General features: G+C 38.3%; 1 protein-coding gene across 2 annotated transcripts in view; it reads right to left on the bottom strand.

Moving 5' to 3' along the window:
* Positions 1–1,112: 1,112 nt before the first annotated feature.
* LOC121873322 overlaps positions 1,113–25,078 on the bottom strand; it is a 60,305-nt gene continuing 36,339 nt past the window's right edge. For both annotated transcript variants that reach the window (XM_042376837.1, XM_042376839.1), the window contains exons 7-14: positions 19,417–19,595; positions 18,954–19,062; positions 14,619–14,829; positions 12,449–12,552; positions 11,611–11,805; positions 9,101–9,253; positions 6,589–6,798; positions 1,113–3,164 (exon numbers count right to left, since the gene is read on the bottom strand). In XM_042376837.1, the coding sequence (XP_042232771.1) occupies positions 2,166–3,164; positions 6,589–6,798; positions 9,101–9,253; positions 11,611–11,805; positions 12,449–12,552; positions 14,619–14,829; positions 18,954–19,062; positions 19,417–19,595 (2,160 nt within the window). In that variant the 3' untranslated portion in view covers positions 1,113–2,165. The remainder of the gene's footprint in view (positions 3,165–6,588; positions 6,799–9,100; positions 9,254–11,610; positions 11,806–12,448; positions 12,553–14,618; positions 14,830–18,953; positions 19,063–19,416; positions 19,596–25,078) is intronic.

The following is a 25,078-nucleotide window of genomic DNA, read 5'->3' as shown; positions in this document are numbered from 1 at the left end:
TAGTGGTGTGGGTGAGGGACCCCAAGTGGAAAGTGGAAAATGGACATGTGCATTCTACAAGAAAGGTGTTGGCAGTAACTAAATAATGTGCAACAAGTGTGGAAGGTGGGTACACAATAGGTGCAGTGGAGTAGATGGCAGACTCTGGGATGTTGCTGAATAAGTGAGCTGTAGGTGCAGGTAACCATGTATTCACAGCAAGTCTAGAGAAACTCAACATTGGGGATGTGTCCCCGGACTGTGTCGATGAGTTCTGTTTCCTGGGTGACATGATCAGTGCCAGTGGGGGTACTGAAACTTCCTATTTGCAAGAGTCAGAAGTGGCTGGGGGAAAGTTAGGAAGCTGCTGCCTTTATTGATGGCAAGAGGACCTTCCCTCCACATTAAAGGAATATACTGTATACAGATGATGTGAGAAGTGTGATGTTATATGGCAGGGGAATATGGACATTTAAAGAGGATGACAAAAGGAGACTTGAACAAGCTGAAATTAAAATGGTGAGGTGGATGTGTAATGCGACACTGAAAGGCAAGAGGCCATTCCGAGCCAAGAGGGCAGCTGGGTATTGAGAGTAGAGTATTGGCAATGGCAGAGTCCTGCATTGAGACAGGCTGAGGTGGTTTGGGCATGTGGAGAGAATGGATGAAGCCAATTGGGTGCATGAACCTAATTGTAGAGGAGAGGAGAACCAGGGGTAGTCCAAAAATGACATGGGGAGGACCTGCACCATGGAGAGCTGCCATCAGGTAACTACTCTTAACCCATGCAAGCATAGAAAATGGCTGTAAAATGATGCTAATGATGATTAATATACAGTACAGTATATGACTGCAGCTGTCATTCAGTGCAGTAGAACTCTCCTAGAAGCTTAGCTATACAGTAACTAGTTACTAACAATTAGTAAATCTCAGTTACATTGCTAAACTTTATGTCTTGCTGCTGGCCGACTTATTTGTCATGTTTCACTATACCTGTACAAGGGAGACAGCTTGGCCTGGTAGCGAGAATAATTTAGTTAAGCCCAAATCCTCTCCTTGTGATAGTATTCTACATAATTTTCTATATACATACCGACACCTCCCTGTTTTGCTAGGAATATCAAACAAAACTGTGGGTTTAATATTTCTTTTGCAGGTACTTGACAGGCAAATATGTTTGTTTCCTTTACAACTATACACAAAAGCAACCAAGCAAGAAGCTCAGCACTTGGAATACAAGAGCACAGGTATCAGGTACTCTGATTCACTAGGACTTCTCCTGTTTCAGTCATTAAGTGAAAAACAGTATTTTTGAGAAGAACTGTGGAAGGAGGAAGAAAAAAAAATGATTCTGGCCTATTCTGACCATGCTCAACATAAATAAAGTTTGGAATTATGAATGACTATTTCTTACTAACAAACAGTAGATGTCATAATTAAGATACTGGGAATATCCATCATATATTTTTGGGTAAAAATCTCCCATTCTTCTTTAATAAATGGGCATAACAATGCTCATATTATTAACATGATATTTATATCACCATAACATTGTGACTAAATCAGTAATATTGAGCCTATTATACATTTACAAGACCCTTCTTTCTATATCAACACAGCCATTTTGCTCATTATTACTGAAGAACAAGTGTAATCGTCATAAGTGATATTTACATATGACAAGGTATATAACCGTCAATTTATTAAATCATTTCCACTTCAACACCTAAATGAACAAGTCTTGACTGATGATGGATGCATAAAAAAATATTAGATATATATACATTTCATAGCCAGTTAGCAATTCAATGCAAAAAGGCCATATGTCATTTAGGTATACAGAATTGAAATGGAAATAAAATATTATTGACTAGATATATTTACAATTTTGTGCAAATTCAAGTTGTTTAAAACTTGAGCTATTCAACAGAATAAAAATATAAATAAATACATAAAAACCAGGATATTTCAATGACATACATCTTTAACGAAAGTTAAAAGTTTAATGTTTTTGTATTCTTCACATTTGTACACGACTATTTTCTAAAAAGTAAAAAAAAAAATAATAATAATAATAATAATAATAATAATAATGAAAATAATAATAATAAATATAAATAAATGGATTTTGATGCATATTTATTAAAATATGTCACTTGACTAAATGTGATGAAATAAGGCCTTATTTAATCAGCAGTTTCAATAGCAGTGTTAGTTAACAGGCAGAGCTGTTGGAATATTGTAACTTGCTCTGCCAGGGACAAATATGATATAACATTTTGATAAGACAAGAGACCTTCCCCATCTCCTTTTTCTTGTTCACTGAGTTCTGATGTCATCAACCTGAGGCGTAAAACATCAAACAACTTGGTCCACTCTGCTTCATCCGCTGGCAGAACATATTCTTCTGTATCTTCCTCTTTCTGAGTAGATTCTCCTTGGGAGACACTCATCATCCTATCTTGAACTACATATGTTCCAGGCTCCCCACTCTCAACCAACACTGCTGACTGACTATCACTGTCTACAAACATTGTGGAAGTTTCCAAAGCTGCTTCATCACCTTCCATAAGGACAGCAGATGTCTCATGTTGTCTTGTAGCTTGACGGACAGTGGATGTTGCTCCAGTAGCTCCACTGGTTGAAACTACTAATGATGTTCCATCAACCTCCCCTTCTAACTGTGTTTGACAAAACTCTTTCATATACTGATCTACAGTCAGGGCAGCACCTTCCTCAAGTTTCAGTGTCCCTCCTGTTACAACATGTTGACCAGAAACTCCAGTGTTCCCTCCTGCTGCAACTAATAATTCTTCTAGTCCCTCATCACTATTATTTCCTTTGGTTTTGCTAAGAGCCCCTCGTGACAGCTGTGAGCCAATTTGTTTGAGCCTCTTGCGGTTACCATTTCTTGATAAGTAATTTGATTTGTCTCTCGCATGCCTCTCCATGATGCGATTCATAAGGTCCTGTGGATGGTCCACCTCATTGTGAGTGTGCTGAGGGTAGTATACCATTTGTGTTTCTCCATCATAGTCCTGAGTTGCAGGATTATATTGCACTTTTAGGTGAATACGAGCATGGCAGTTGCTTGACCTTTGTATCCTAACAAACCATCTTCGTTTTTGTTTACTGGGGGAGTCACCTTCAGTTTCACCTTCTTTCTTCTCTTTTGACTGATCAATCTGTAAAATCAGATTATCACTTTTTAACTAAATACATATAAAATTTATAAATATTTCTTGCATGTAAACATTTTCTTGCTGAATTATGAAGGGGCTAGGTTACATTTGGTTAAAATTTTATCTCTAGTAATTCATTCTGCTCTTAAAAAAAAGAAAAAAAAAAGAAAAATATGAAATCTCAATTTAAAATCAATGGGAATTGAAGTGTAGCTTGTGATATGTCTACTACAGCGCCCCCAAATCAACCTACCCTTGCATGGAGCTCAACATTTTCTAGAAGCAGATTATACAATTTTGCAAGCATTTTGAGTTACAGTAAAAACCCCATAATTCATACTCCTCTAATTTGAAATCACTCGTAAGAACATAAGAATGGAAGAAACTGCAGCAGGACTATTGGCCCATACTGAGCAGTCCCGTTCACACCTAACCCCTATCGCTCTTACAGTATATCCATCCAACCTATATTTGAAGCTATCCAGCGTATTCAAGTTAATGATGATGTTTGCTAACTTGCTCCATTCATCCACTACTCTATTTCCAAAACAATTTTTACCTATCTTGCACCTAAATCTAAATTTGTCTAATTTAAAACCATTGCTACAAGTTCGTTCCTGGTTGGAAAGATTGAGTACCTTTGTTATATCACCTTTGTTTAACCCTGACTTCCATTTATACACCTCAATCATATCACCCCTCATTCTACGTCTCTCTCTCGAGTGCAAATTAAGATGCTTTCACCTGTCTCTGTACTCAAGGTTCCTAATGCCCAGGATTAGTCTGTCATTCTCCTCTGAATTCTTCTAAGGTTTCTATATCCATTCTGTAGTAAGGTGAGCATAACTAAACCGCGTTATCCAAGTGAGGTCTCACAAGAGCAAGATATGGTTTTAGGATAACCTCGCTAGTCTTGTAACTAACACTCCTTTGTATGAACCCAAGTACTTTGTTAGACTTCTTTCGAGCAAATACACATAGTTGTCTTGGTTAAGATTCCTAGTCTTTCTCACAGTCGGATTTCTCTATAACAACATTGTCCATCTGATATCTGGTTTCTCTGTTTACATCTCCTAAACTAAGTACTTTACATTTGTCCACATTAAATTTCATCTGCCATTTTTCAGACCATGCAAAATTTTTTTTTAGACCTTCCTGTAGTTTTGCCGAGTCCTTGTCAGATTTAATTACACGCCCTATTTTAGTGTCGTCAGCAAATTTGCTTATGTTACTGCCTATGTCGTTATGTATATAATAAATAGTAATGGTCCAAGTACCGAGCCTTGAGGTACTCCACTAGTAACGTTACCCTAATTGGATTTAGTGCTGTTAATGCTTACTCGCTGTTTCTTGTCTAGTTACCACACCCTAATCCATTTTAGAAAATCTCCTCCAATTACATGAGCCTCCACTTTTCGTATTAGTCTTTCGTAGGGGACTCTGTCGAAGGCTTTGCTAAAGTCGAGGTTTACCACATCATAATCGTGTCTGTCATCCATTGATTCGAAAACAATTGAAAAGAATGATGATAGATTTGTCAGACATGCACGCCCATTTGGGAAGCCATGTTGGGAGTCATTGATCAATTTGTGCTTCTCCAGGTGATTTTGAATAGTATGAAAATATTGCTTCCAACAATTTGCCTTCAATTGATGTTAAACTGATTGGACGGTAGTTAGAGGATAGTGATCTATCTCCCTTCTTGAAAATCGGTTTGCTATCCTCCAGGATTCTGGTACTACTCCCATTTTTAATGACATGTTAAACAAATTTGCAAAGGGCATACTAAGTTCTTTCTTACTTTCTTTTAATACTTTGGTACATATCTCATTGGGACCTGGTGACTTATGAAGCTTTAATTTGTCTATTTGTTTATTAACATCATTCCTAGTCACAACTAACTCGCTTGATCTATTTTCTTTACTACCTCTGTATATAGTCGGTGCCTCAGGTATCATGTTTAAATTTTCTGTGGAGAAAACTTGAAAAATATCTGTTCAGATTATTGCTCATTTCTCCGTCGTTATCCATTAGCTCGCCAGTATCTGACTAAATTGGTCCAATCTTATCTTGTGTTTTAGTTTGAACTTCTCAAGGAGCTCCTCACTCCTACACCAGCCAATATCTATGCCTCATGCACTGAGGCAGATAATGGGGTTTACTGTTACAAAATATGTTACAAATTTCGTAATAATTGGAAAATTTTCAAAATACTGTACGAAACATTTTGAAATATTACGAAATATATGTTACAATTTTCGTAATAGTTGGTATGATTTTGAATTATGAGAGACATTTACGAATATGTATGATGCACATGTCGCCATTGGATACATCCGTCTGCCTCACTGTAGACAACTATGTATACGTATGTCGGTCAGTTCACGTTAGTCATTCAAGGAGTGCACGTCTACGGTCTACCACATAAGCTTCTTCCACTTGTTTTTCCACCATTGCCCAGTGTTTGAGCCATTATGTCTGATAACCCTAAATCTGGTACTGTACTTAGAAATGTTTAAATTTTGATTGGGGCAGATAACGGAGAGGTACCGCTGTTTTGTTGGTTTTCCCTCAGGAGATGATGTTCCTCATAATTCAAAAGGGGTAGAGATCCTATTATTTCAATTTATAGGGGTTTTACTGTACAGTATAGCAATGACTTCCAGCATTCTCTAACAGTAAGCCAGGTGTACATGTATACAGGTAGTCCCCGACTTACGACCGACTCGACTTGCGTCCACCCGCACTTACGACCGCCTCAGTCGTACCAAAATGTGGTCAAATTATGTATTTTTGAGTCCCAAAGTCAGTACACAGACAAAATTTTCATCTGTAAATCATTTTAAAATGGCTGCCAAGCTTAAAAGTGGGTGTTTTGTGGTGCTGAGAAGAAAAAGAGACCCAAATTTTCTATTTTCTATGTGTTATTTAAGCATTTCCGACTTACGACCATTTCGACTTACGACCTGGATGTCGGTCCCTAACCCCGTCGTAAGTCGGGGAGTACCTGTATACTGTATGTATATTCTCCTTATTTGTTATTTATATTAATTATCCATACTTTGTATCCTTGTATTGTCCAACCCTGGCAAACTACTGCACAACCTAAACAACCGGAAGAGTAATAAACAATATTAACATAGTCTTACCAGTCAATGCATTGAGCACAATATCTGTCTACTGCTCTTACCTCTGTACTGATAACCCTTCAGCAAACTGCAGTGTCTCTTATTACTCATCAACTCCTACCCTATGGATTGATGCACAGTTCTAGCTAGAAGCATCTAGTCTCAAAAAAAGTAAAGACATAGAGCTGAGAATGAATTAAGTACAAAAGTGCTTCAACAGAAATATACAGTAGACGGAAGATGATTCCAATAAAGAGTAATTTAAACTTGTTAATATAAGTACAGTAAACAATACTAACTTTAGCTGTGTGGAATCTATGACACACCATCTGGATGAGCTTCATATCATTTTTCTCAATGCGAGTTGTGTCTCTTATGTAGCGGACATTATACTTCTTCTCTTCCCCCGTCAGCCATTGGTAGAAAAGGTCTAGGTTTTTAAAAGTTTTGAATTCTCTTGGCACAATAATATTGTGAACTTCTTCCATGTGCTTAAAAAGAAGTTTTACCTGTACAAAATAAAATATAAAATAACTATGAGCAACGAGTCTTCAAAATATATCTCTGTAAATGGAGATTATATAAACAAACTGATCTCAACCTTGGAGAACTTCCTTGGCACTACTCAAGTCTTATTACCTCACCATCTCTCTTTCATGAATAAGAATTATCCAAAAAGGAAAAATGCTGGCCTTGGAGATCAAGGTTGCCATATTCTAGCCCTAGTCAGGACAGTGTCTATATAATGAACATTACCACACAGCCCTCATTCAACCTTGGTGTAAATTGAAAATGAATATCAGTATTCCAGTAGGGTACCTGTAGGCCCGGCGAGTTACAACTTACAAAGGTTTCATATCTACAAGACATATGGATGTCATTCATTGAGTTTCTTCAAGTCAGATGACTACAGTGGTCCATCGATTAATGAACACAGAGGTTCCACAGAGGTGGTTTGTTAACCGAAAATTTTGTGAATTGAATCAATTATTTCAATGGGATATTGGGCAATTGGTTCCAACTCAAAGAAAAAGTATACATACGAAGTACTGTATACCGGTAATAAAAAAACATTGGAATACTGTATTTTAACTTACTTTGAAGTGTGTATGTCATTTTCCCGGCAGCTTTGTTTGCATATCAAACAGCTGATTGTAGAGGCAGTCGATGATGACATGCCATATTCTTTACAGAGTGCATTGGTTCTAATGCCTTCTTCATGTTTCATAATAATTTCTGCACTGTATATTATCAATATGTTAACAATTTCAGAATGAACAATAATTTAAATCTAAAAATGCAAAAATATTCAAGAGACCAACAAACTCGATGTTCACTCCACTGTAAACAAAGTTAAACTGAGAAGCGTTGGTGGGTGATTCGATCAACTCAAGGGCACACAACAATTGTTCCCTGTACTGTATATATTATCAATATGTTAACTAAATTTCAGAATGACCAATAACTTTAATATAAAAAATGCAAAAATATTCAAGAGCACAACTTTCTTGATATTTACCGCACTGGAAACGAATGTAAACATAGAACCAATTACTGTATTGGCGGACTAGCCAATCAGCTGATGCGCACAACAAAACGTGTTTCTCGCAAGGCTGTCGTTAATGGAACTGAAAATCCTTATGGGAGCTAATTCGTTAACCGAAATTTCTCTAATTGAATCGTTTGTTAATCGAGGGACCACTCACTTAGATTTTTCTACATCCACATTAATAACACTTAATACATTTCCTCAACTCCATATTTGATTTTCCTGGATTCATCCATTTAGATTACAGCATTCCTTTATTTTCTTAATCATAACCTAAGATCATCTGGAAAATTCTCCGAACATTCCACTTTAAGAATTGGTGAATGGTTACTATGTCTGACATGTCCACCCTATTTTTAAATTCTTCCTTATTGCCAACTTATTTATATATACTGTAGTCTCAAATTCTCTGATTTCACTGAAAATTTCTAGTACATCTTCATACAAGCTAATATCACATCATGATTACCCCTTTCTTTTAAAAATACAGAAACTGACTACCTTACATTCAATATCAAAATCCTCCTACTGTACAGTACTTCACCAAAATATTTAACAGTTCTACAAACCCAAACATCTGCACCTACATCCAGTTGGGTATCTAAATCTAAGGAGGTAAATTTTGAAACATATGATTCCAAAACCATTGAAAGACTCAATTAATACATATGAATCATCCGTATATATTACCATCTAATACAACACCATGATCCAGATTAACAATAACCTTGAAATTTAATCCTCATCATTATCCTTTGCCACATTTTCCTGGGTGTGCCTTGATTGGAATCAAATACATCTGCCTCTTAAATTAAAAATTCTCACATTCATTACTTCATCCTTCCCATCTTCTTTCACCACTTCTAAATACTAACACATCTACTGAAGGAAGGTCTACATTTTGTCTTCCATATATTTTAGCCACACAATCTATAAACAAAATACCAATATGTTATGGACAAAATATCAGTATGTACTCATAGTTTGAACTTTGAAGCAATACTTGAAGAAATTCTAATTTGTACATTTACACTTACCTTGATATTTGATTGAATCAGACCAAAATTTACTGGTGCCTAGTAATCAACTAGCCCAATTAACAATTAAAATGGCATAGACAGTTTCATTATTATGGATTAATGGGTACCAACAGACAAACAAAATCAGTGATAAACAGAGCCAAGCAAGAGATAAACTGTACATTTGTTAGGTAATGAGTATAATATATAAATAAACAATGAAAATGTTTTAGTTACACAGACCTGGTAAAATGAGAGATGACTACAACCTGGTTCTTGGCACTTGAAATTACCTCCCCTCGAGACAGTAGGCTTGTTACCCTGGCTCACCTCTGTACAAACCTCACGGACATGACGAAGAAAATCAAAATGCTTGGAAAATACTTGTTGACATTCCTGTGAATAAGGAGGAACAGAATATAAATTTTCTGAACTTTTGTCACCCCTCATTTCCACAATACAATATATATTTAAAACTCCCTCCTCCAGTGCTCACAAAACCATTACTCCAGTCACTGTGGCCACAAAATCGTGGGCGATCGAAACCGGTAGTGTGGGTCTTGTAGTTGAACCCAAGTGCTGCAACTGCCCTGTCACCATAATACACTCATGGTACTGACCTAAATGCCCATCTGTCCTTGATGAAAGACACTCTTACCAAACCACAACCTCACTCACTGCCTCCCACCAGGCCATCCCACTCAGCTGACCTCACCGCTCTCCCTGGCTACTGCCTTGGCATCTGCTGTCAACCCAGCCTCGACACAACCAGCTGCCAACCATCGAATCTTGATATTTCCTCAATTCTACTTTGACACTGCCAAGGCTTCTGAATACATCCGTGGTCCTAAACTCTACTCCAACAAGTCAAGTGTCCCATATCTTCTTCACAAACTCGAGCAATGCATAGAGGAGTCGTCAATTTGCACAGCTCCTTGTAGGCGACCTTCGTCACCATTCACTCACTCCCCTCCCATGGTTCATCTCAAGCTTACACTCCTGTGAACCATGCCTCCCCACTGCTGATCAATATTGAAGACACAGCCCCCTCTGGGTCTGTCCCAGCAGACCCTGCTTACTCTGTGCCTTCACACTTGCCACATGCCTAATTTGTCCACTCGTCGCCAACCATGCCTGTTCCAGCCCCTAAAGTAGTACCTTCTAATGGACCCGGGGATCCCATCCCGCCCGTCATGTACAGCTCCAGCACCCTGCCCCCTGGAACCTCCACTGATACTCCTGGTGCCTATTCATCAAAAATACATTGAAAGACATGTCCTTTAATAATTGTAAATGTTTTTGTGCCTCTCAACACGCCCATGCTCTCATGCCACATCCCTTCCTAACTAAATATCCCTCCTCCTAGTACAGGTAACAGTCTCGGCACTTGACATTATTAGGTTACTACCATGCTTTGCCATATACAGTCGAACTGTACAGGGAATCCCTACACTTATTCTATTTCACTACATATAACTTACTAACAAAACCAATGGCCCCTTAGACATCCTTGCCCACCCATCATCAAAGTCTAAGGAGGCAAGCATGACCTCTGCATGCTTCCCTGTTAGGTACTGTAATGCTTTTGTGTATTGCCTTACACAGGATTAAGGAGATGCCCTATAAACTAGCCCCTGCACTGGGTGGGTGTGGCAAATCTGAAATATAAAAACCTTTCCCATTTTATTGCAGTGTGGCTAAACCAAAAGAAAATGCAAACTCTGTCTTTATTTGCTGCCATACACACATTCTAACTGCAGTAACATCCCTATAATCTACTCTTTGCCATGCTCTCCTGCAATGTTCACATAGTACTTCACTACTACCTGGATGTCCATCCCCCTCACTTCTAGTGTCTTTCACATCATCCCACCTCCTTGTTCTTCCTATCATCTATATCTGTATTAAACACTTTTTAACAATCTTTCTTTTCCCATTCACTGGTTACCTCTGTCTTAACATTTCTGATTCTCACATCTCCTAATTTATTCCAATTTTCATTCTTTACTCTGCATCCTTTTCACCACATATTGCTCTTAACCACCATCTTGTACTCAGAGCCCAAGAAGCACCCCCATAATAATGTCAGGTCAAAGATTCCCCAATACATCCCAATCTTTAACTCCCTGGAAATGGTGCTTTCTCTCACATCTTATACTATTATTCTTATATTTACATTTCTGTTTGCGTTATACATGAAAATACTGGACAATCTTGGTCACATTACACATTCTTAATTTAGTCCTTCTTCCACTGGGAACCAGTTTCTATCTTTCTCTGTGAGAAAAAAATTGGATGGATGACAACTGAAAACTCACCACAGCAGTAACAATAAAAGTAAAAGAGCTATGCACGAATTTTACATTTACCTGAAATAGCAAATGCTTGTACAACTTTAAACTGGGACCATTTTAGAAACATTAGTGTTGTCCAAAATTTCAGAAAAATTCCCCTACTATAGTTGGCTTAAAATTAGAAATATGAAAACTTTAGGATGGACAGATGGCTAACAATAGAAAAAACTAATCTAGAAAAAAATAAAACTACTGTACTAGTAGTCCTGGGGGATCTCCAGCATTAATGTGATGTAAAGAATAACTTGTCTTTAGCTTGTCTACCACAGTAATATTCTAATTAAAAAGAAAAAAACTTTCAGATGTGGAGGTTTGGGCTTGGATTACCCCTGTGAAAAGGTGAAACTGTAGCAAGACTGAAAAGTACTGGTAGTTTACTTTTCAATTAGACAAGCTTACCTTACATTGCCAACTTTGTCTAGGTTTTTTGCGAATAAGGACGGTTTTCTCTGGGACACTGGCATCCATTCGACCATCAGCAAGCTGTAACAGACCTTTGGTATCCTTAACTCTAATATCCACATCTATACCCAAGTCCAGAAGGCAGCCATCTTCATCAGTTTCTACACCATGCCAATCAATGTAGTGCTCAACCTGTAAGTAAAAGCTCGAGATGTTTCTTTCATATTGTATCGTCATAAAAATAAAACTTGATTCACCCACTTTATACTTCTGAATGCAAGCATGCAGGGAAAACACACACACACAGACATTGATTTAACAGAAATGCATATTAAAGTGTACTGACTGTGTTTCAGAAAGAACTGGAAAGTAAAACATTTAAAAAAAGCAACAAAGCTAAATAAACTGAAACCAGCATTTTTAAATATTATGAATGAATCGAATTCCTTAATGACATAAGGTTTCTTTAAAGAAAATATAAATCATATTATTGCAGGTAAAACTTTTTTTTAATCCTACACACATGGTTTTTTTATTCATTTACAAAAAAAAATCATCCACATCATCCCATTTTTTCTGAACCAACTTACTCTGCCACTCTCTGTTTTTGAGATACTGAACTGCACTGTACTGTAATTCTATAAAATCTACCATACATTTTGTCTTGTATACTTAATATTAGTTTTACAATCATTTCTTATCACCTTTCATTTATAAAGGAGACCTAAACATATTCTCTGCCATTTCTTGGTAACAATAGCCTGTACATTTTTGCCATGCATTCTGTAAGATAAGATATAATGGGGAAACATATTAAGATCAGAGCATGACTCACCATATCTTCCTGAGTAGGTAATTCTTCACCACAGAAGCCACACTCTAAAGCAGAATCTTCTGCATTCTCAAATTTCACTTGCCCAGTGTTAATTACTTTAGGACCTTGAAAAAAGGAAAGCAATGAGAGAGAGATACAGCAAAACTACAGCTATCTTACAAAAAATTAACTAGACTGTAGTTTATGGATTTATATCTTAATATTTTAATATCTGTAGGGTGTGTATTCACCATAGTAATTTATGAAATATATTAATAGATCATTAATAAAGCAAAGTCCTTCTGGATACATACACTACACGTCTGAGGAAACACATGGCTACCAATATGTTTACAATGAAATTAAAAATAATTATCTAATAAAATAACAATAAAATAAAACAAGAAACACAACTGATAACCAACGTGTTACGTTCAACTTGATAAGCATGTAATGTACAGTAAAGGCACATACACCAGAGCTTACATAATTTAACCCTAATATTTGCTCCAGCACATTTTATTTAAAAAAAAAAAGTATATATACAGTCTCTCCTCTACTTAAGACAACCCGGACACATGAAGGCCATGGTAGTATAAAATATTTTACATATTACGTATTTTCGAGTCCCGACGTTAGTGATCGCGCTGTGTACTGACAAAATTTTCGTTTGTAATTGCCTTTAAAATGGCTGGCAAGAGTAAAAGTGAGAGTTCTCGTGGTGCTGAGACACCGAACTAACAGGACAAATTCATTACGATAGGGCAGTCAAATTGAATTTGTCCCGTTAGTTCGGTCCCTCAAGCTACTAAATATTAATGTTGTTTTCAAGTATGACTCAACCATTACCAATATGTTAATAAGAAATAGCCCAAGTTTGAATGTAAATGGAAGTGTTTATTGTATTCCATGTAGCAAATGTAATGGTAATTATGTAGGACAGACAGGAAAAACACTGCAGCTCAGAATCAAACAACATAAGTACAATATCAGAACAGCATCTGAAAGCAGTGCCCTGTTCGTTCATGTTAGGAATAATAATCATCCCATTGCTTGGGAAAAAAGCTTAGAAGTATTTAAATCATCTTGTGTCACAGAAAGACTTCTGGTTGAAGCTAGTTTGATTAAGGAATTAAAATCAATAAACCTTAGTGATGGTCAGTTCAAAACTGATAATCTGTTACATAAATTTATTTGTCAGTGGCCCAAGGTTAAAAATGCTCTGAAAACCTTTGATCTAGATGTAGGATAGTTATTTAGTGGGTCCCTTATTTTTTAACTGACCTGACTAGTCACGTCACCCCCTTTTCTTAAGCTCCTCTACGTGTGTGTTGGTGTGGGGATTAGTGGATGACATCATAATGACCTGACCTCATGTTTAATAAGGTCACCCTGTATATTTAAGCCTCTCTCTGTCCATGTAATCCAGTTGCCTCTGAAGATGTCTTGAATACAGACGAAAGCTAAGGTGCTCCGTTGTTTCCCTTTTCCCGTGTGATTTTATCAAGATTTATCTTATCCACGTTTTCATTGTGGATCTACATGATATATATATATATATATATATTAGGGTGGTCCAAATTATAGGGTGAAAATTTTAAAATTGTCTGAACCAAGCAAGCACATGGTGCCCTTGTTGCACTTCCTGTACACTAGTTTTGTATAAAATTTTGAAGAAATTGGATGATGTTTAGGGGTCCTGCAAAACGTTTGCTCTGATCACATAATTCAACTCATCCATCACCAAGGACGAGACCCAGAATCAGTACCCCCCGAAAGTTGTATCTCAGCACAGGAAGGATGTGCCCTCCATGTCAAAACATGTCTTCCTGAAATAAACTTAGAATCTACAGACAACGATGCCTTTCCTTTTCTGTGAGCTTATTTGAGATAATTGTGTAAATTTTTTGTGATAACCGTGAAGTTGAAGTTTTGCGGGACCCCTGAATATTGAGATAAGGAACTGAAATTTTGCCTGAAGACATGTTTGGGGCAAAGGTATTAAAATTCCAACTTTTAATATAAATACTATATGTAATATGTGATACCACATATCATAACACTGAAATCCCACTTTACAAGAAAATAAAGCACAGAAAAATAAGAGTGTTGTATATTTTGACTGTAAGCTATGGTCCTCATATTATACATAATAATGATAAAAAATACAAAATAAATCTGTTTAACTTACCTTGTTTATCTTCACGAAAACTTTCATTTCCTTTTTTTACATTAGATGAAGTTTGTGTTTTATTTCTTGCAACTTTTGATGCTATTTCTACATGTGTGTCTCCCTGGGCGAGTGTTTCCAGCTCATCTAAGTGAACCAGACTCATGTGTTCAACGAGGAGACTTTTTGTAAGTAGCACCAGGGAACAGAGGGAACACACATAGGTAGCCGTCTGTGGAGATAAAAGAATAAGAAAGGTAAGTAATTACTGTGGCTATGAAATACAGATTCAACCATTCATACCATATATAGTAATTATGGATCTGACACCGAGATCCTACAAAAGCCTTAATGATGTGTATGTTACAGCGGAATATTGTATGCATAACATTTAAATACAGGTATCCCTCGTTACATGAACATTTGCCCTGCAAATATTTGCTTTCACAAATATTCTAGTGTTACACCTCTTTCTCACTATACAGTAAAAAAATTATGATTCCTGTAGGTAATGCACCAAATAGATATTTCATTACTTCTTTATTCAGTTAATGATCACCGACATGAATTACCGTATTTTTCGGCTAAAAAGACGCACTTTTTATGACAAAAATATACCTCGAAAATTACCATGCGTCTTCCAGGATGCTAGTCGATGAGTTGTAGCAAAGGTTTTTGAAATCAGCCCCTTACAAAGACTGTTACCTAATTACAGTACTTAACAATTACAAGTATTCTTTATACAGTACTATAAAACTATTGATTTAACTAATAATGTTGATATATTGAAAAAAAAAAAAAACCCTTGCTGCTGTGTGGTTTGTTTACTAATGGCAGTGGTGCAGCAGTGCCATCTATTGAGGAATTGCTAAAGGTTGTCTGCTGGTCTCAAATGCAGGAATGTTTGTTTCTTTATATGTAGGCTCTCATATTTGGACACCTATTTACAGTAGGCTCTCATATTTGGATACCCATTTAGACTGTAAAAAACCCACAAAATTAAAATCTTCCAAATTTAAATACAACTTCGTCATCCAAGTAAAAACACACACACAACAACATTGGCTGTCCTTATGTTTTCAACTTTATTACCACTGAATACTCTTACCAAAACAGTGAAAGATGAGGAACAGCAAATAACATTATTCTTAGAAAGAAACTGGAACATTTAGATACTAAAACATAGGATTATAACATAGTGGTAAAAAATGGTGGGATGATAATACCAGATTAGTAATCAGTAGAAAGATTTATCAAAATAAAATTAATATACCGTAATATGTAGCAACAAATGTGACACTACAGGCAAGTCCTGCTAGTTTTTCTAACTGTACAAAAGTTATACAATTGTGTTGCCCAGCATATGAAAGTTTATTGCACAATGTCCAAATCATTGGCTGGTTATTCAATCTTAATGTTAAATAACATTGTGCTAAATTTAATTACAGTACAGACTGCACTGTAATATGTATCAAAATTATTTAAAATGTTATTACTAACATCTTTACTGAACCCTTTAACTGCTATCATCGTTTTCAGATAACTAATGATAAAACCACCATCATCGTTGTAAGACGATTGGCATTTGGCACCATGAATTTAACGCTGTCCACCAAAAATTATACTATGAATGGAAAGTCAATGATTGGTAGTTATTCAAGAGTGAGACACAAGACTGGTGGAGCCTCAGAATCAAGTTGCAATCATAATTTTGGAATGATTTATGTCTCATACCCTCCTTACCCCCTCCTCCTGTCCTCAGTGGCCCCTCACCCATGATGCCACAGCCTTGCTCACCACCTTCACAAGGGCTTACTGCCCATTTTGCACCACAAAAGCCTACTGCTGCACCACCACAACCACCACTTGTATCTCAACAACCACCAGCTCCCAGCAGTTGCCAGTTACACTCTGCTTCACTTCACATACCCGGTACTTATAACTCATCAACCATGAGGAGTACAAAAAATTTATAAGTTTTTATAGCTTCTAAATTCTTTAAAACAAATGGTGTAGCATCAGACAATACACAATTGCACTGCACATTTTTATGGTGTCCAAACCTTGAAAAATCATGCCAAAAATAACAATTGCAGGTTTTCCTAGTACACTTCCTGATATAATAACTTCAGGCATTATGGAGAAGAATTCCCAAAATCAAGAACTGTCAAATAAAGGCTGAACGTTATCCCTTGTTTTCACAAAAATAAAAGGAGATGGTAAACTTGCAGTCTTGAATATGTCAACTGGAGTATGAAATTCCATAGAGAAGTTTCAAGGGTATATTTATGTTGGGCTTAACAAATGCAAAGCTTACGACAAATTCTGGGTCACTCTATGCTACCACTGCCAAAAATTTGGACACCTTGCATTATGCTGTTCCAAGAAGCTTGATTCTCCAGTTCATGCCTTCTATGCAGGCAGTCATGAGTCTAGGACATGCTCAAATAAGACCTCACCCTGCTCTGCAAATTGTTCCACTCTTGTAGTGCCACCTGAATCAGTCAGTCAGTCATTTTGCTTCAAGTAAAGCTTGCCCTATGATGACTTGCTAATTTAAAAAAGTAATTGCGAACACTGACTTTACTTGTTCAAAAAATGTGTGGTGCCTTTCTTGAGCCTATTAAAAGTGGGTCTGCTTAACATCCATGAGATCCAAAGCAAAATGTGTCACCTTAATGAGTTTCTGAGAGAGTTTAGCTTGGCTATCCTCTGTATAACTGAAACATAGTTGTATGAATCACATAACATTATTCGTAGAGCTCTTTCCAAGACACATTTTCTTGTTCACGTTCCCAGACCAGCGGCAGGAGGTCCGGGTGGTGGAGTAGCGCCGATTTACTCTGTGGCCCTGCTCAACATTAGACTGATTAAATAGTGACTTTTTTCCTCATTTGAATTTATGGAGGCAAAAATAAATTTCCATCGCCAAGTTATTAGAATTGTTGTTGTTCATCGTCCAGGTCACTCAGGTACAGACACAGAGTTCATGGATGAATTTGGCTTGTTTCTTGAGATTTTTCTGGAGAAAAAAAAAAGAAAAAAAAAGGGGGACAATGGTTAACCTATGATGACTTTAATTATTGGGTTGAGAATCCATCACTGAAATTCTTTACCTCTGAGTTCTTTGAAATCCTTGATCTAAACACTTTTGTGAATCCTGTGTCATGCCCAACACATGTTTCTGGACACACTCTAGACCTAGTTTTGTCTCCTGTTGACTGTGACTGTCTATTAGATGTTGCAGTTGACCCGATACGATCCAGCCGTCTCTGACCATGCTTTGGTTAATTTGGGTTAATCTGGGGTCTCAATACTTTTTGGATTGTCTGTACCTCTTTTCAAGCTTAAAATGGAAGACACACATAATAAAATATTTACAAAAACAAGTAGAACACCGGGATTCCTAAAAAAGAATCTTCACAACTGTGTATCACAGGTAAATTTAGTGCTGTGCCTTTATTGCATTTGTACAACCTGAATCAAAAATACAGCTCCTCCCCGACTTATGACCACCCGCACTTACGACCTGCCTTAGTCGTACCAAAATTTTGTCAAATTACATATTTTCGAGTCCCAAGGTCAGTACACAGAGAAAATTTTCGTTTGTAATTCACTTTAAAATGGCTGGCAAGCTTAAAAGTGGTGCTGAGAAGAAAAAGAGACACTCATTTTAGATTTTCTATGTATTATTTATGCATTTTCGACTTCAGACCATTTCGACTTACGACCTGGATTTGGGTCCCTAACCCCGTCATAAGTTGGGGAGGAGCTGTACTGTGCAGTGGTTTGGGATCCACATACACACATCAAACATTCAAAATCAGAAAACATAAAACACAAAAGCAACAAGACTCAAGAAACTAACATAAAAACACCAGTATTACAAAGCACATTAAAAAAATAGATTTTCCCAAGCCAAATCCAAATCCTGTCTAATCATGATATCTGCATTCCTCGTTGTTCCACTTATATCTGTCAAATGGTATTCCCTTCCAAATCCAACATTTTGTCCAATTCATATCAATGTTCTTTTAGTTATGTATTGTTCAAAAAACTTAAAATCCTTAGATCTTGTGTATTTACCAATTCACTTTTTTCCTATGGCCTTTTCAATTCTCCTCTCATTTTCTTCATTACTCCTTCATACAAGCCTTATTGAAGTAGAATCCCACTCTCAAAATTCTTCTAACAATATGTTTATAGTTTTTAACCATTAAAATGTACTATATTATAACAAGACTATAAAAATTATTCTCAAATCCAGTATGAATGTTAATCTGACATTGTACCAGTCCTGCACTACAGCCTGATCCTTATTCTTTCACCCACTTAAAAGATGTTAGAGAGATTTACCTGCCCCTGAAGACGAGTAAATGTTTCCTGCAAGCGGGATGTATGTTGGAGGACCATGTGCTCTATGAACTGATCTTCAGTCTGGTAATTAAGACTGCACACAGGACATCTGAAAAAATAAAAATAAATAAAGAAACATCCATGGAAAAACAAAGATGATTTATATAATGTTTAATAAAGCTGAGGGAACATAAACCAAGCCCTCCACAAATGTACTGACACTAATCTCTTAATACATGTATATGTTAGTCATTCGTCCATTAATGGGAAAGGCTGACGTTTCATGGGATTCATACTTTCTGAATCATCAGGTTAATAATATTTAATTGAATTCTCTCTATACTAGCTACTGTATCAATATTCCAAATAGTATATTTCTCTCTTAAATTTAGTTGGGGTTTTGGTTATCTTACTCTATGTGAAAAATTATGCCTGAAACGATATTAACGTAAGAGATACTAACCTAAAGAGAGGCTGGTTGTCCTTGACCTTCCCATCAAGAATATTGCGAGTGTGAATCAGATCTGCACCATGTTCTGACATAACATGGTGTGCCAGAGCAGCTTTGGTAAAAAACATCTTCTGACAGAGGGCACAAACCAGTGACCAGGCTTGTGGGGGTTTCTCTCTCCCTCTGACTCCCTATTCAAGACATGAAAGATAAATTACATAGAAAATAAAAAATATATAAAATAATTAATTTTTCCTCCTTTTCTAACTAAAAGGTAGTAAAATACAGCAAAATGTCTGTCACCCAAAAAGTTTGGGACCAAGAGGCTTCCATAAAATCAATAATTATGTAAAGTGGATACAGTACTTTTATGAATACATATCCAAGGAAAGAATGTAATAAATCAATTTTTGGGGCAAATACCTGCATACTAACTAACTTCATTATTCTCTAACACTCTCTATGTCTCATCATACTCCTATAATCAGATTCGTCACTCACACCAGCACACACACAGTCACTGAACAAGTTAGATGTTTGTCTAATTTCTCTTCATTTGCTCTCATGTAGTACAGTATACAGGTATGGAAAATTATTTTTATATTCTTAAATTTCATATTTAGAGCGCCCACATCATTAATAAAAGATTATTTCATAGATTAGATTTTCAGTTGACAGATATACATACAGTGATATCCCTGCTAGTTGGAATAATTGGTGCACAGCTGTTCCAGGATTGAGAGATTTCCTAGAATGGTGATGAATTTTTTCATCCTGGAAAAAATCTCACAACCCTGGAATTTTTCCAGGGACAGCTTTTCGAAAGTCTCGCACAGAGAAGTACAGAGCTGTATTTACTTATGTAAACACACACAATATATTGTAAATAAACAAAATACACCATTGTATGCGGGTATACCACGAAAACCGACATCCCATTAACCGCCGCTTTGCATAACTGATGATTACATATTGGGGAAATACCCCACAAGTTTCATTGATACCCTATCGGTCGGAAAATTGGGGAGGAGCGGCACAGCTATTTTGAATTTAGTTGGTGGTGGCGTGATGCAAATTCTTGCCATGAGAGAGCTCCGAGAGCTGCCTCCAACCAGTGCCTTAGATAGAGAGAGTTCAGTACTTGGTGATATGCAGGCACCATGTTGTTACTCAGCTGATGAAGAAGTTTGTGCTCATGCTGTAGAGGGTGATGATGTTAATTCAGTAAAATTATCATATATGTTTACAATTTGATAAGCATATTTTTAACTACTACAATTCTGCTGTCACTCGGAAAAGAGTACGACTATCATTCAGCTATGATACAATGATATGAGTTAGTAAGGATGTCTTCATTGGTGAGTTTTGAGGTGACTAAAGAGGCCGATACGGGATCGGCAGAGTCGTTCACAGATGTTGCACATGTGAATGGCTCCATCCAGTGCGGGAGGGGCACCGGCAGCATCTCTCCAGCGCTGGTGCTTGTCTGCTTCGGTTTGCAGTTGGGCAAATTCGAAAGTATTGACACCTTCTCGTGTGGTGCTCCTTCAAGCGTTACAGTGTGGAGTGATCATCTCCCAGGTGAGGGGGTCGATTTGGCACTTTTTCAGGTTTATCTTAAGACTATCCTTATACAGTACAGAGCATCCTCGTATAACGACGTCCTGCTTAATGTTGTTTCGGTACTCGCTAAACTTTAGAGACCGCAAAATTCATTTAAAGTCCTGGGGATCTGATACTATACGTCGTTTTTCGTGGTCACGGACTACTTTCTACGGTGCATCACCCGCTCTTGTCTAGCTGCACTACGCTCTCTCGACTTGGCACACTTCCCTCACTCACGGAACGTCACAGTGTCCCCAAACGAAGATAAGCCAGTCTCTGTTACGACTTCACATCATACGTGCGTGCTTAAGTGCTTTTGCTCTAAAACTGTACTATAATCATTCGAAATGGCTTCCAAGTGCTCATCAAGTGCTACTGATGCTAGTGTAGTCAAGAGGAAATGTAAGACCATTACCCTTGCTATGAAAATGAAAGTATTAACCCGATTTGAAAAAGGGGGACGTGCTGTGGTCATAGATGCTGTGCTTGGTCTAACCCCCACAACGGTGCGTACTATCCAGACCAACGCTGACAAGATTAAGATTAGTGCTGGAAGTGGTACTACTCTCAGTGCAACTAAAACAACTCGTACTAGAAGTACTGTGAAAGAAAAAGTGGAAAAGATGCTGGCTATGTGGATGAAGGACCAGAATCAACACAATGTACCTGTGAGCCTTATGGTTATCCAGCATAAGGCCAGATCCTTGTTTGACAACATAGAGGAAGAAGAGGGTGAAGGATCGAAGGAAGAGACTTTTACGGCCAGTCGAGGCTGGTTTCAATGATTTAAGCGCAGGAATAACTTCCACAATATTAAGATGACTGGTGAAGCTGCCAGTTCAGATACGGTTGCTGCCAAGACATTCCCGCCAGAATTCAAAAGGATTATCCAGGAAGGAGGATACTCATTGAGCAAGTCTTCATTGTAGATGAGACTGGTCTCTTTTGGAAGAGTATGCCTGAGAGGACCTATATCTCAAAGGAGGAGAAAAGAACACCAGGTTTTAAAGTGGCAAAAGACCGCTTGATGCTGCTGCTTGGTGAAAACGCTGCCGGTGACTTCAAGCTGAAGCCTATGCTGATTTCTCGCGCTGCTAACCCACGGGCCCTGAAAGGTTACTCTAAGGATCACCTTCCTATCATTTACAAGGCAAACAAGAAGGCAGGGATAACCGGCACCATATTTAGCCAGTAGTTAAACATGTACGCCGTCCCTGCAATGAAGGAATTCTGTGCCAATAAGAACCTTGACTTCAAAATTCTTCTGATCCTTGACAATGCCCCAGCTCATCCTCCCAATCTCGACGACTTGCATGACAGTGTAAAAGTTGTATTTCTGCCTCCCAACACGACAGCACTGATGCAGCCTATGGACCAAGGCGTCATTGCTGCACTCAAGGCATATTATTTATGCCGTACCATGGCCCAGCTGCTCAAGGCTACAGACGGAGAAAACAAACCCACGACCCGAGAATATTTGCATGGCTTCAACATTCTTCATGCAATTGACAACATTGGCAAGGCATGGGAAGAGGTTTCAGAAAGTTGCCTGAATGGTGTGTGTGGGGGGTAAATTGTGGCCCGAGTGTGTCAATATTTTTACGGGATTCACGGAAGTAGTCCCAACTGTGAATAGGGATATCCTCAGCTTGGTGAGACAGACAGGCTTTGATGAACTGGCATCAGAGGACATTGAGGACATCCTGGCATCCCATTCAGAAGAGCTCACCAACGAAGATCTGCAACAACTAACAGAACACAGTCCCGATGAAGACAATGCCGACGAAGAACCTCAATGTACGCTAACTTCCAAGAGGGTGGCAGAATCGTTCAACATGTTCCAGCAAGCAATACAAATCCTTATAGATGATGACCCAAACAGAAAACATAGCACAAAGGTTCAACGCAGCATTGGTGACAGTCTTGGTTGTTACACTGAGATCTAAAAGGAGAAGAAGAAGAGTAGAACCAAGCAGTCAACACTGGATTCATTTGTTCGTAAAATGACGGCAGAAGCAGCATCTTCACAACAGCTGGCAGCCGAGGAGGGGCACACAGCAGCCGAGGAGGAGCAAACAATAACAGAGGAGGAGCAAACAGTGGTGGAGGAACCCCAGTCAGCACAGGAGGAGGAGGAGGAGGAGGCAGCCGCAGAGTCTCAGTGACTCACCACCCTCCTCCTCTCCTGCTTGCCTCCGCTCCCGCCCTCCTCCGCTCCCGCCATCCGCCTCCTCTGCTTCACTACCCACCACACACTCGCTCCACCACCTTCACCCATCGGTGAGTACCAATACAAACTTAATAGTCCTATATATGCAGTATATACTATTTTCTAGAGAAATTGCAATGATTTTCTGTATATGTAATGTTTTTCATGGGGCAAAGGGAGGATCAGGAACGTAACTCCCATACTTTATCTATTTCTTATGGGGAAAATTGATCCGCTTAACGTTGTTTCATATAATGTCGCGTTTTCAGGAACGTAACCCCGATGGTAAGCGAGAACTTACAGTACCTTTTCAGTTGCCAGCCAGCATTACGTTTACTGTTCGTTAGATGACTGTAAAGTAGCTACTTTGGCAGTCTACTGTCGTCCATGAATAATGGTAGCATCCATGCTCCCACAGTTGGTGTCAGCGAGAATACTGGCATTTGTTCTCGTCTTCCCAGCGAACTCGGAGGATGGAACACAGACTAAATTGGTGAAAGTTTTCGAGTGCCTTGCGGTACCTCCTGTATTTGACCCGTCTCACTGCCATATAGCAGGGTGGGGAGGACCACTGCTCGATATACATGCAACTACATAGATAATTTCAGCTCCCTATAGCTGAAGACATGGTTTCGGAGTCTGCCAAAGGCTTGAGATGCACATCTGATCCGATGTTGAATCTCTTCATCAATGTCCACGGTGGTGGACAGGTGGGAGCCGAGATACTGAAAGTGGGAAACATTAAGAGAGAGTATTACCATTAAGCTGGATGGATGGTGGAGGTGTGACTGAACCAGGGCCGAAGTGTGCATCTGCATAAGAATTCAGGATCTCCTGTAGGTCGAATTCAGTGTGAGCGACAAGAGTGAGGTCGTCTGCATATTGAAGTGCAATAATGGAAGCTGCCAACACCTTTGTTCCTGCCTGGAGGCATCATATTTTGAAAAGATCCTTCATTCCGCCTGCTAAATTGGCACTGGCACGAATAAGGAAGGCAGCCATCAAAATGGAAAAGAGAGTTGCTTCATAAACTATGTACGAGACAGCCCAAGAAGACTTTTCACCCACAGAGTAACAACATAGTATCCGGGAGTAACAACATGGCGCCCTATTGGCCGAACTCTATCTACGGTTCCGCCTCCGACTCATTCCTGCCTCTGCACTTATTTACATATACCATGTGTCTACAACTTCACGTTTCTTTTGTTAATTCCAACTTCATGTGTCGTGAAATCTTGCCTAAACACCCCAGTGATAGTTCCTCTTGTGCTTGATGTGATGTGATAAGGCATAATAAGAGTGGTGATGGACCAGCAAAGATTGGTAGACTAACTTGCCACCCAAGACTGTCTCTACCAACATCAACATAGGTAAATAACTCTCTCAATTTATGCTTTACATTCCTTATTTAATGCTTATTTTGCTTGCTTGATATGTCTGCTTTATTTTCTTGCTTGACAGTGTGCACGACAGAGATATATCAAGGGTAGATGGAAGTTTTGGAGGTGGCCGGTACCTAAACTCCCAAATTTGTCATATTCTTGCGAGATTAATTGCTTCGATAACCATTGATTCACTAACCAACGACTTTTCACAGTCCCTATATGCGCTGGTTGTAGGGATTTACCTGTACACTATATTGTACTTACAAGCAGATGCTGTAGTCTTGAGCTTGTAATGCAGGCAGGCCAAATGGTGATATGATGATATAGGATGGCCTGCCCTTGTCCTGCACCATCTACTCTGACAAGTGTTGCAAACTGTCAGGTTCTCAACTGGCTCAGCCATGTTAATATTGTTATTATTATCCACTCTGTATCTGTATTTTTCTGGCTAAATAAACTGTTACAATTCAATTCA

This window comes from Homarus americanus, unplaced genomic scaffold, assembly GCF_018991925.1.
Source record: "Homarus americanus isolate GMGI-L3 unplaced genomic scaffold, GMGI_Hamer_2.0 scaffold32929, whole genome shotgun sequence".
Classification (NCBI taxonomy): Eukaryota; Metazoa; Arthropoda; class Malacostraca; order Decapoda; family Nephropidae; genus Homarus; species Homarus americanus.
The sequence above is the reverse complement of the archived record's forward strand: the minus strand, read 5'-3'. Positions and strand labels throughout refer to the sequence as shown.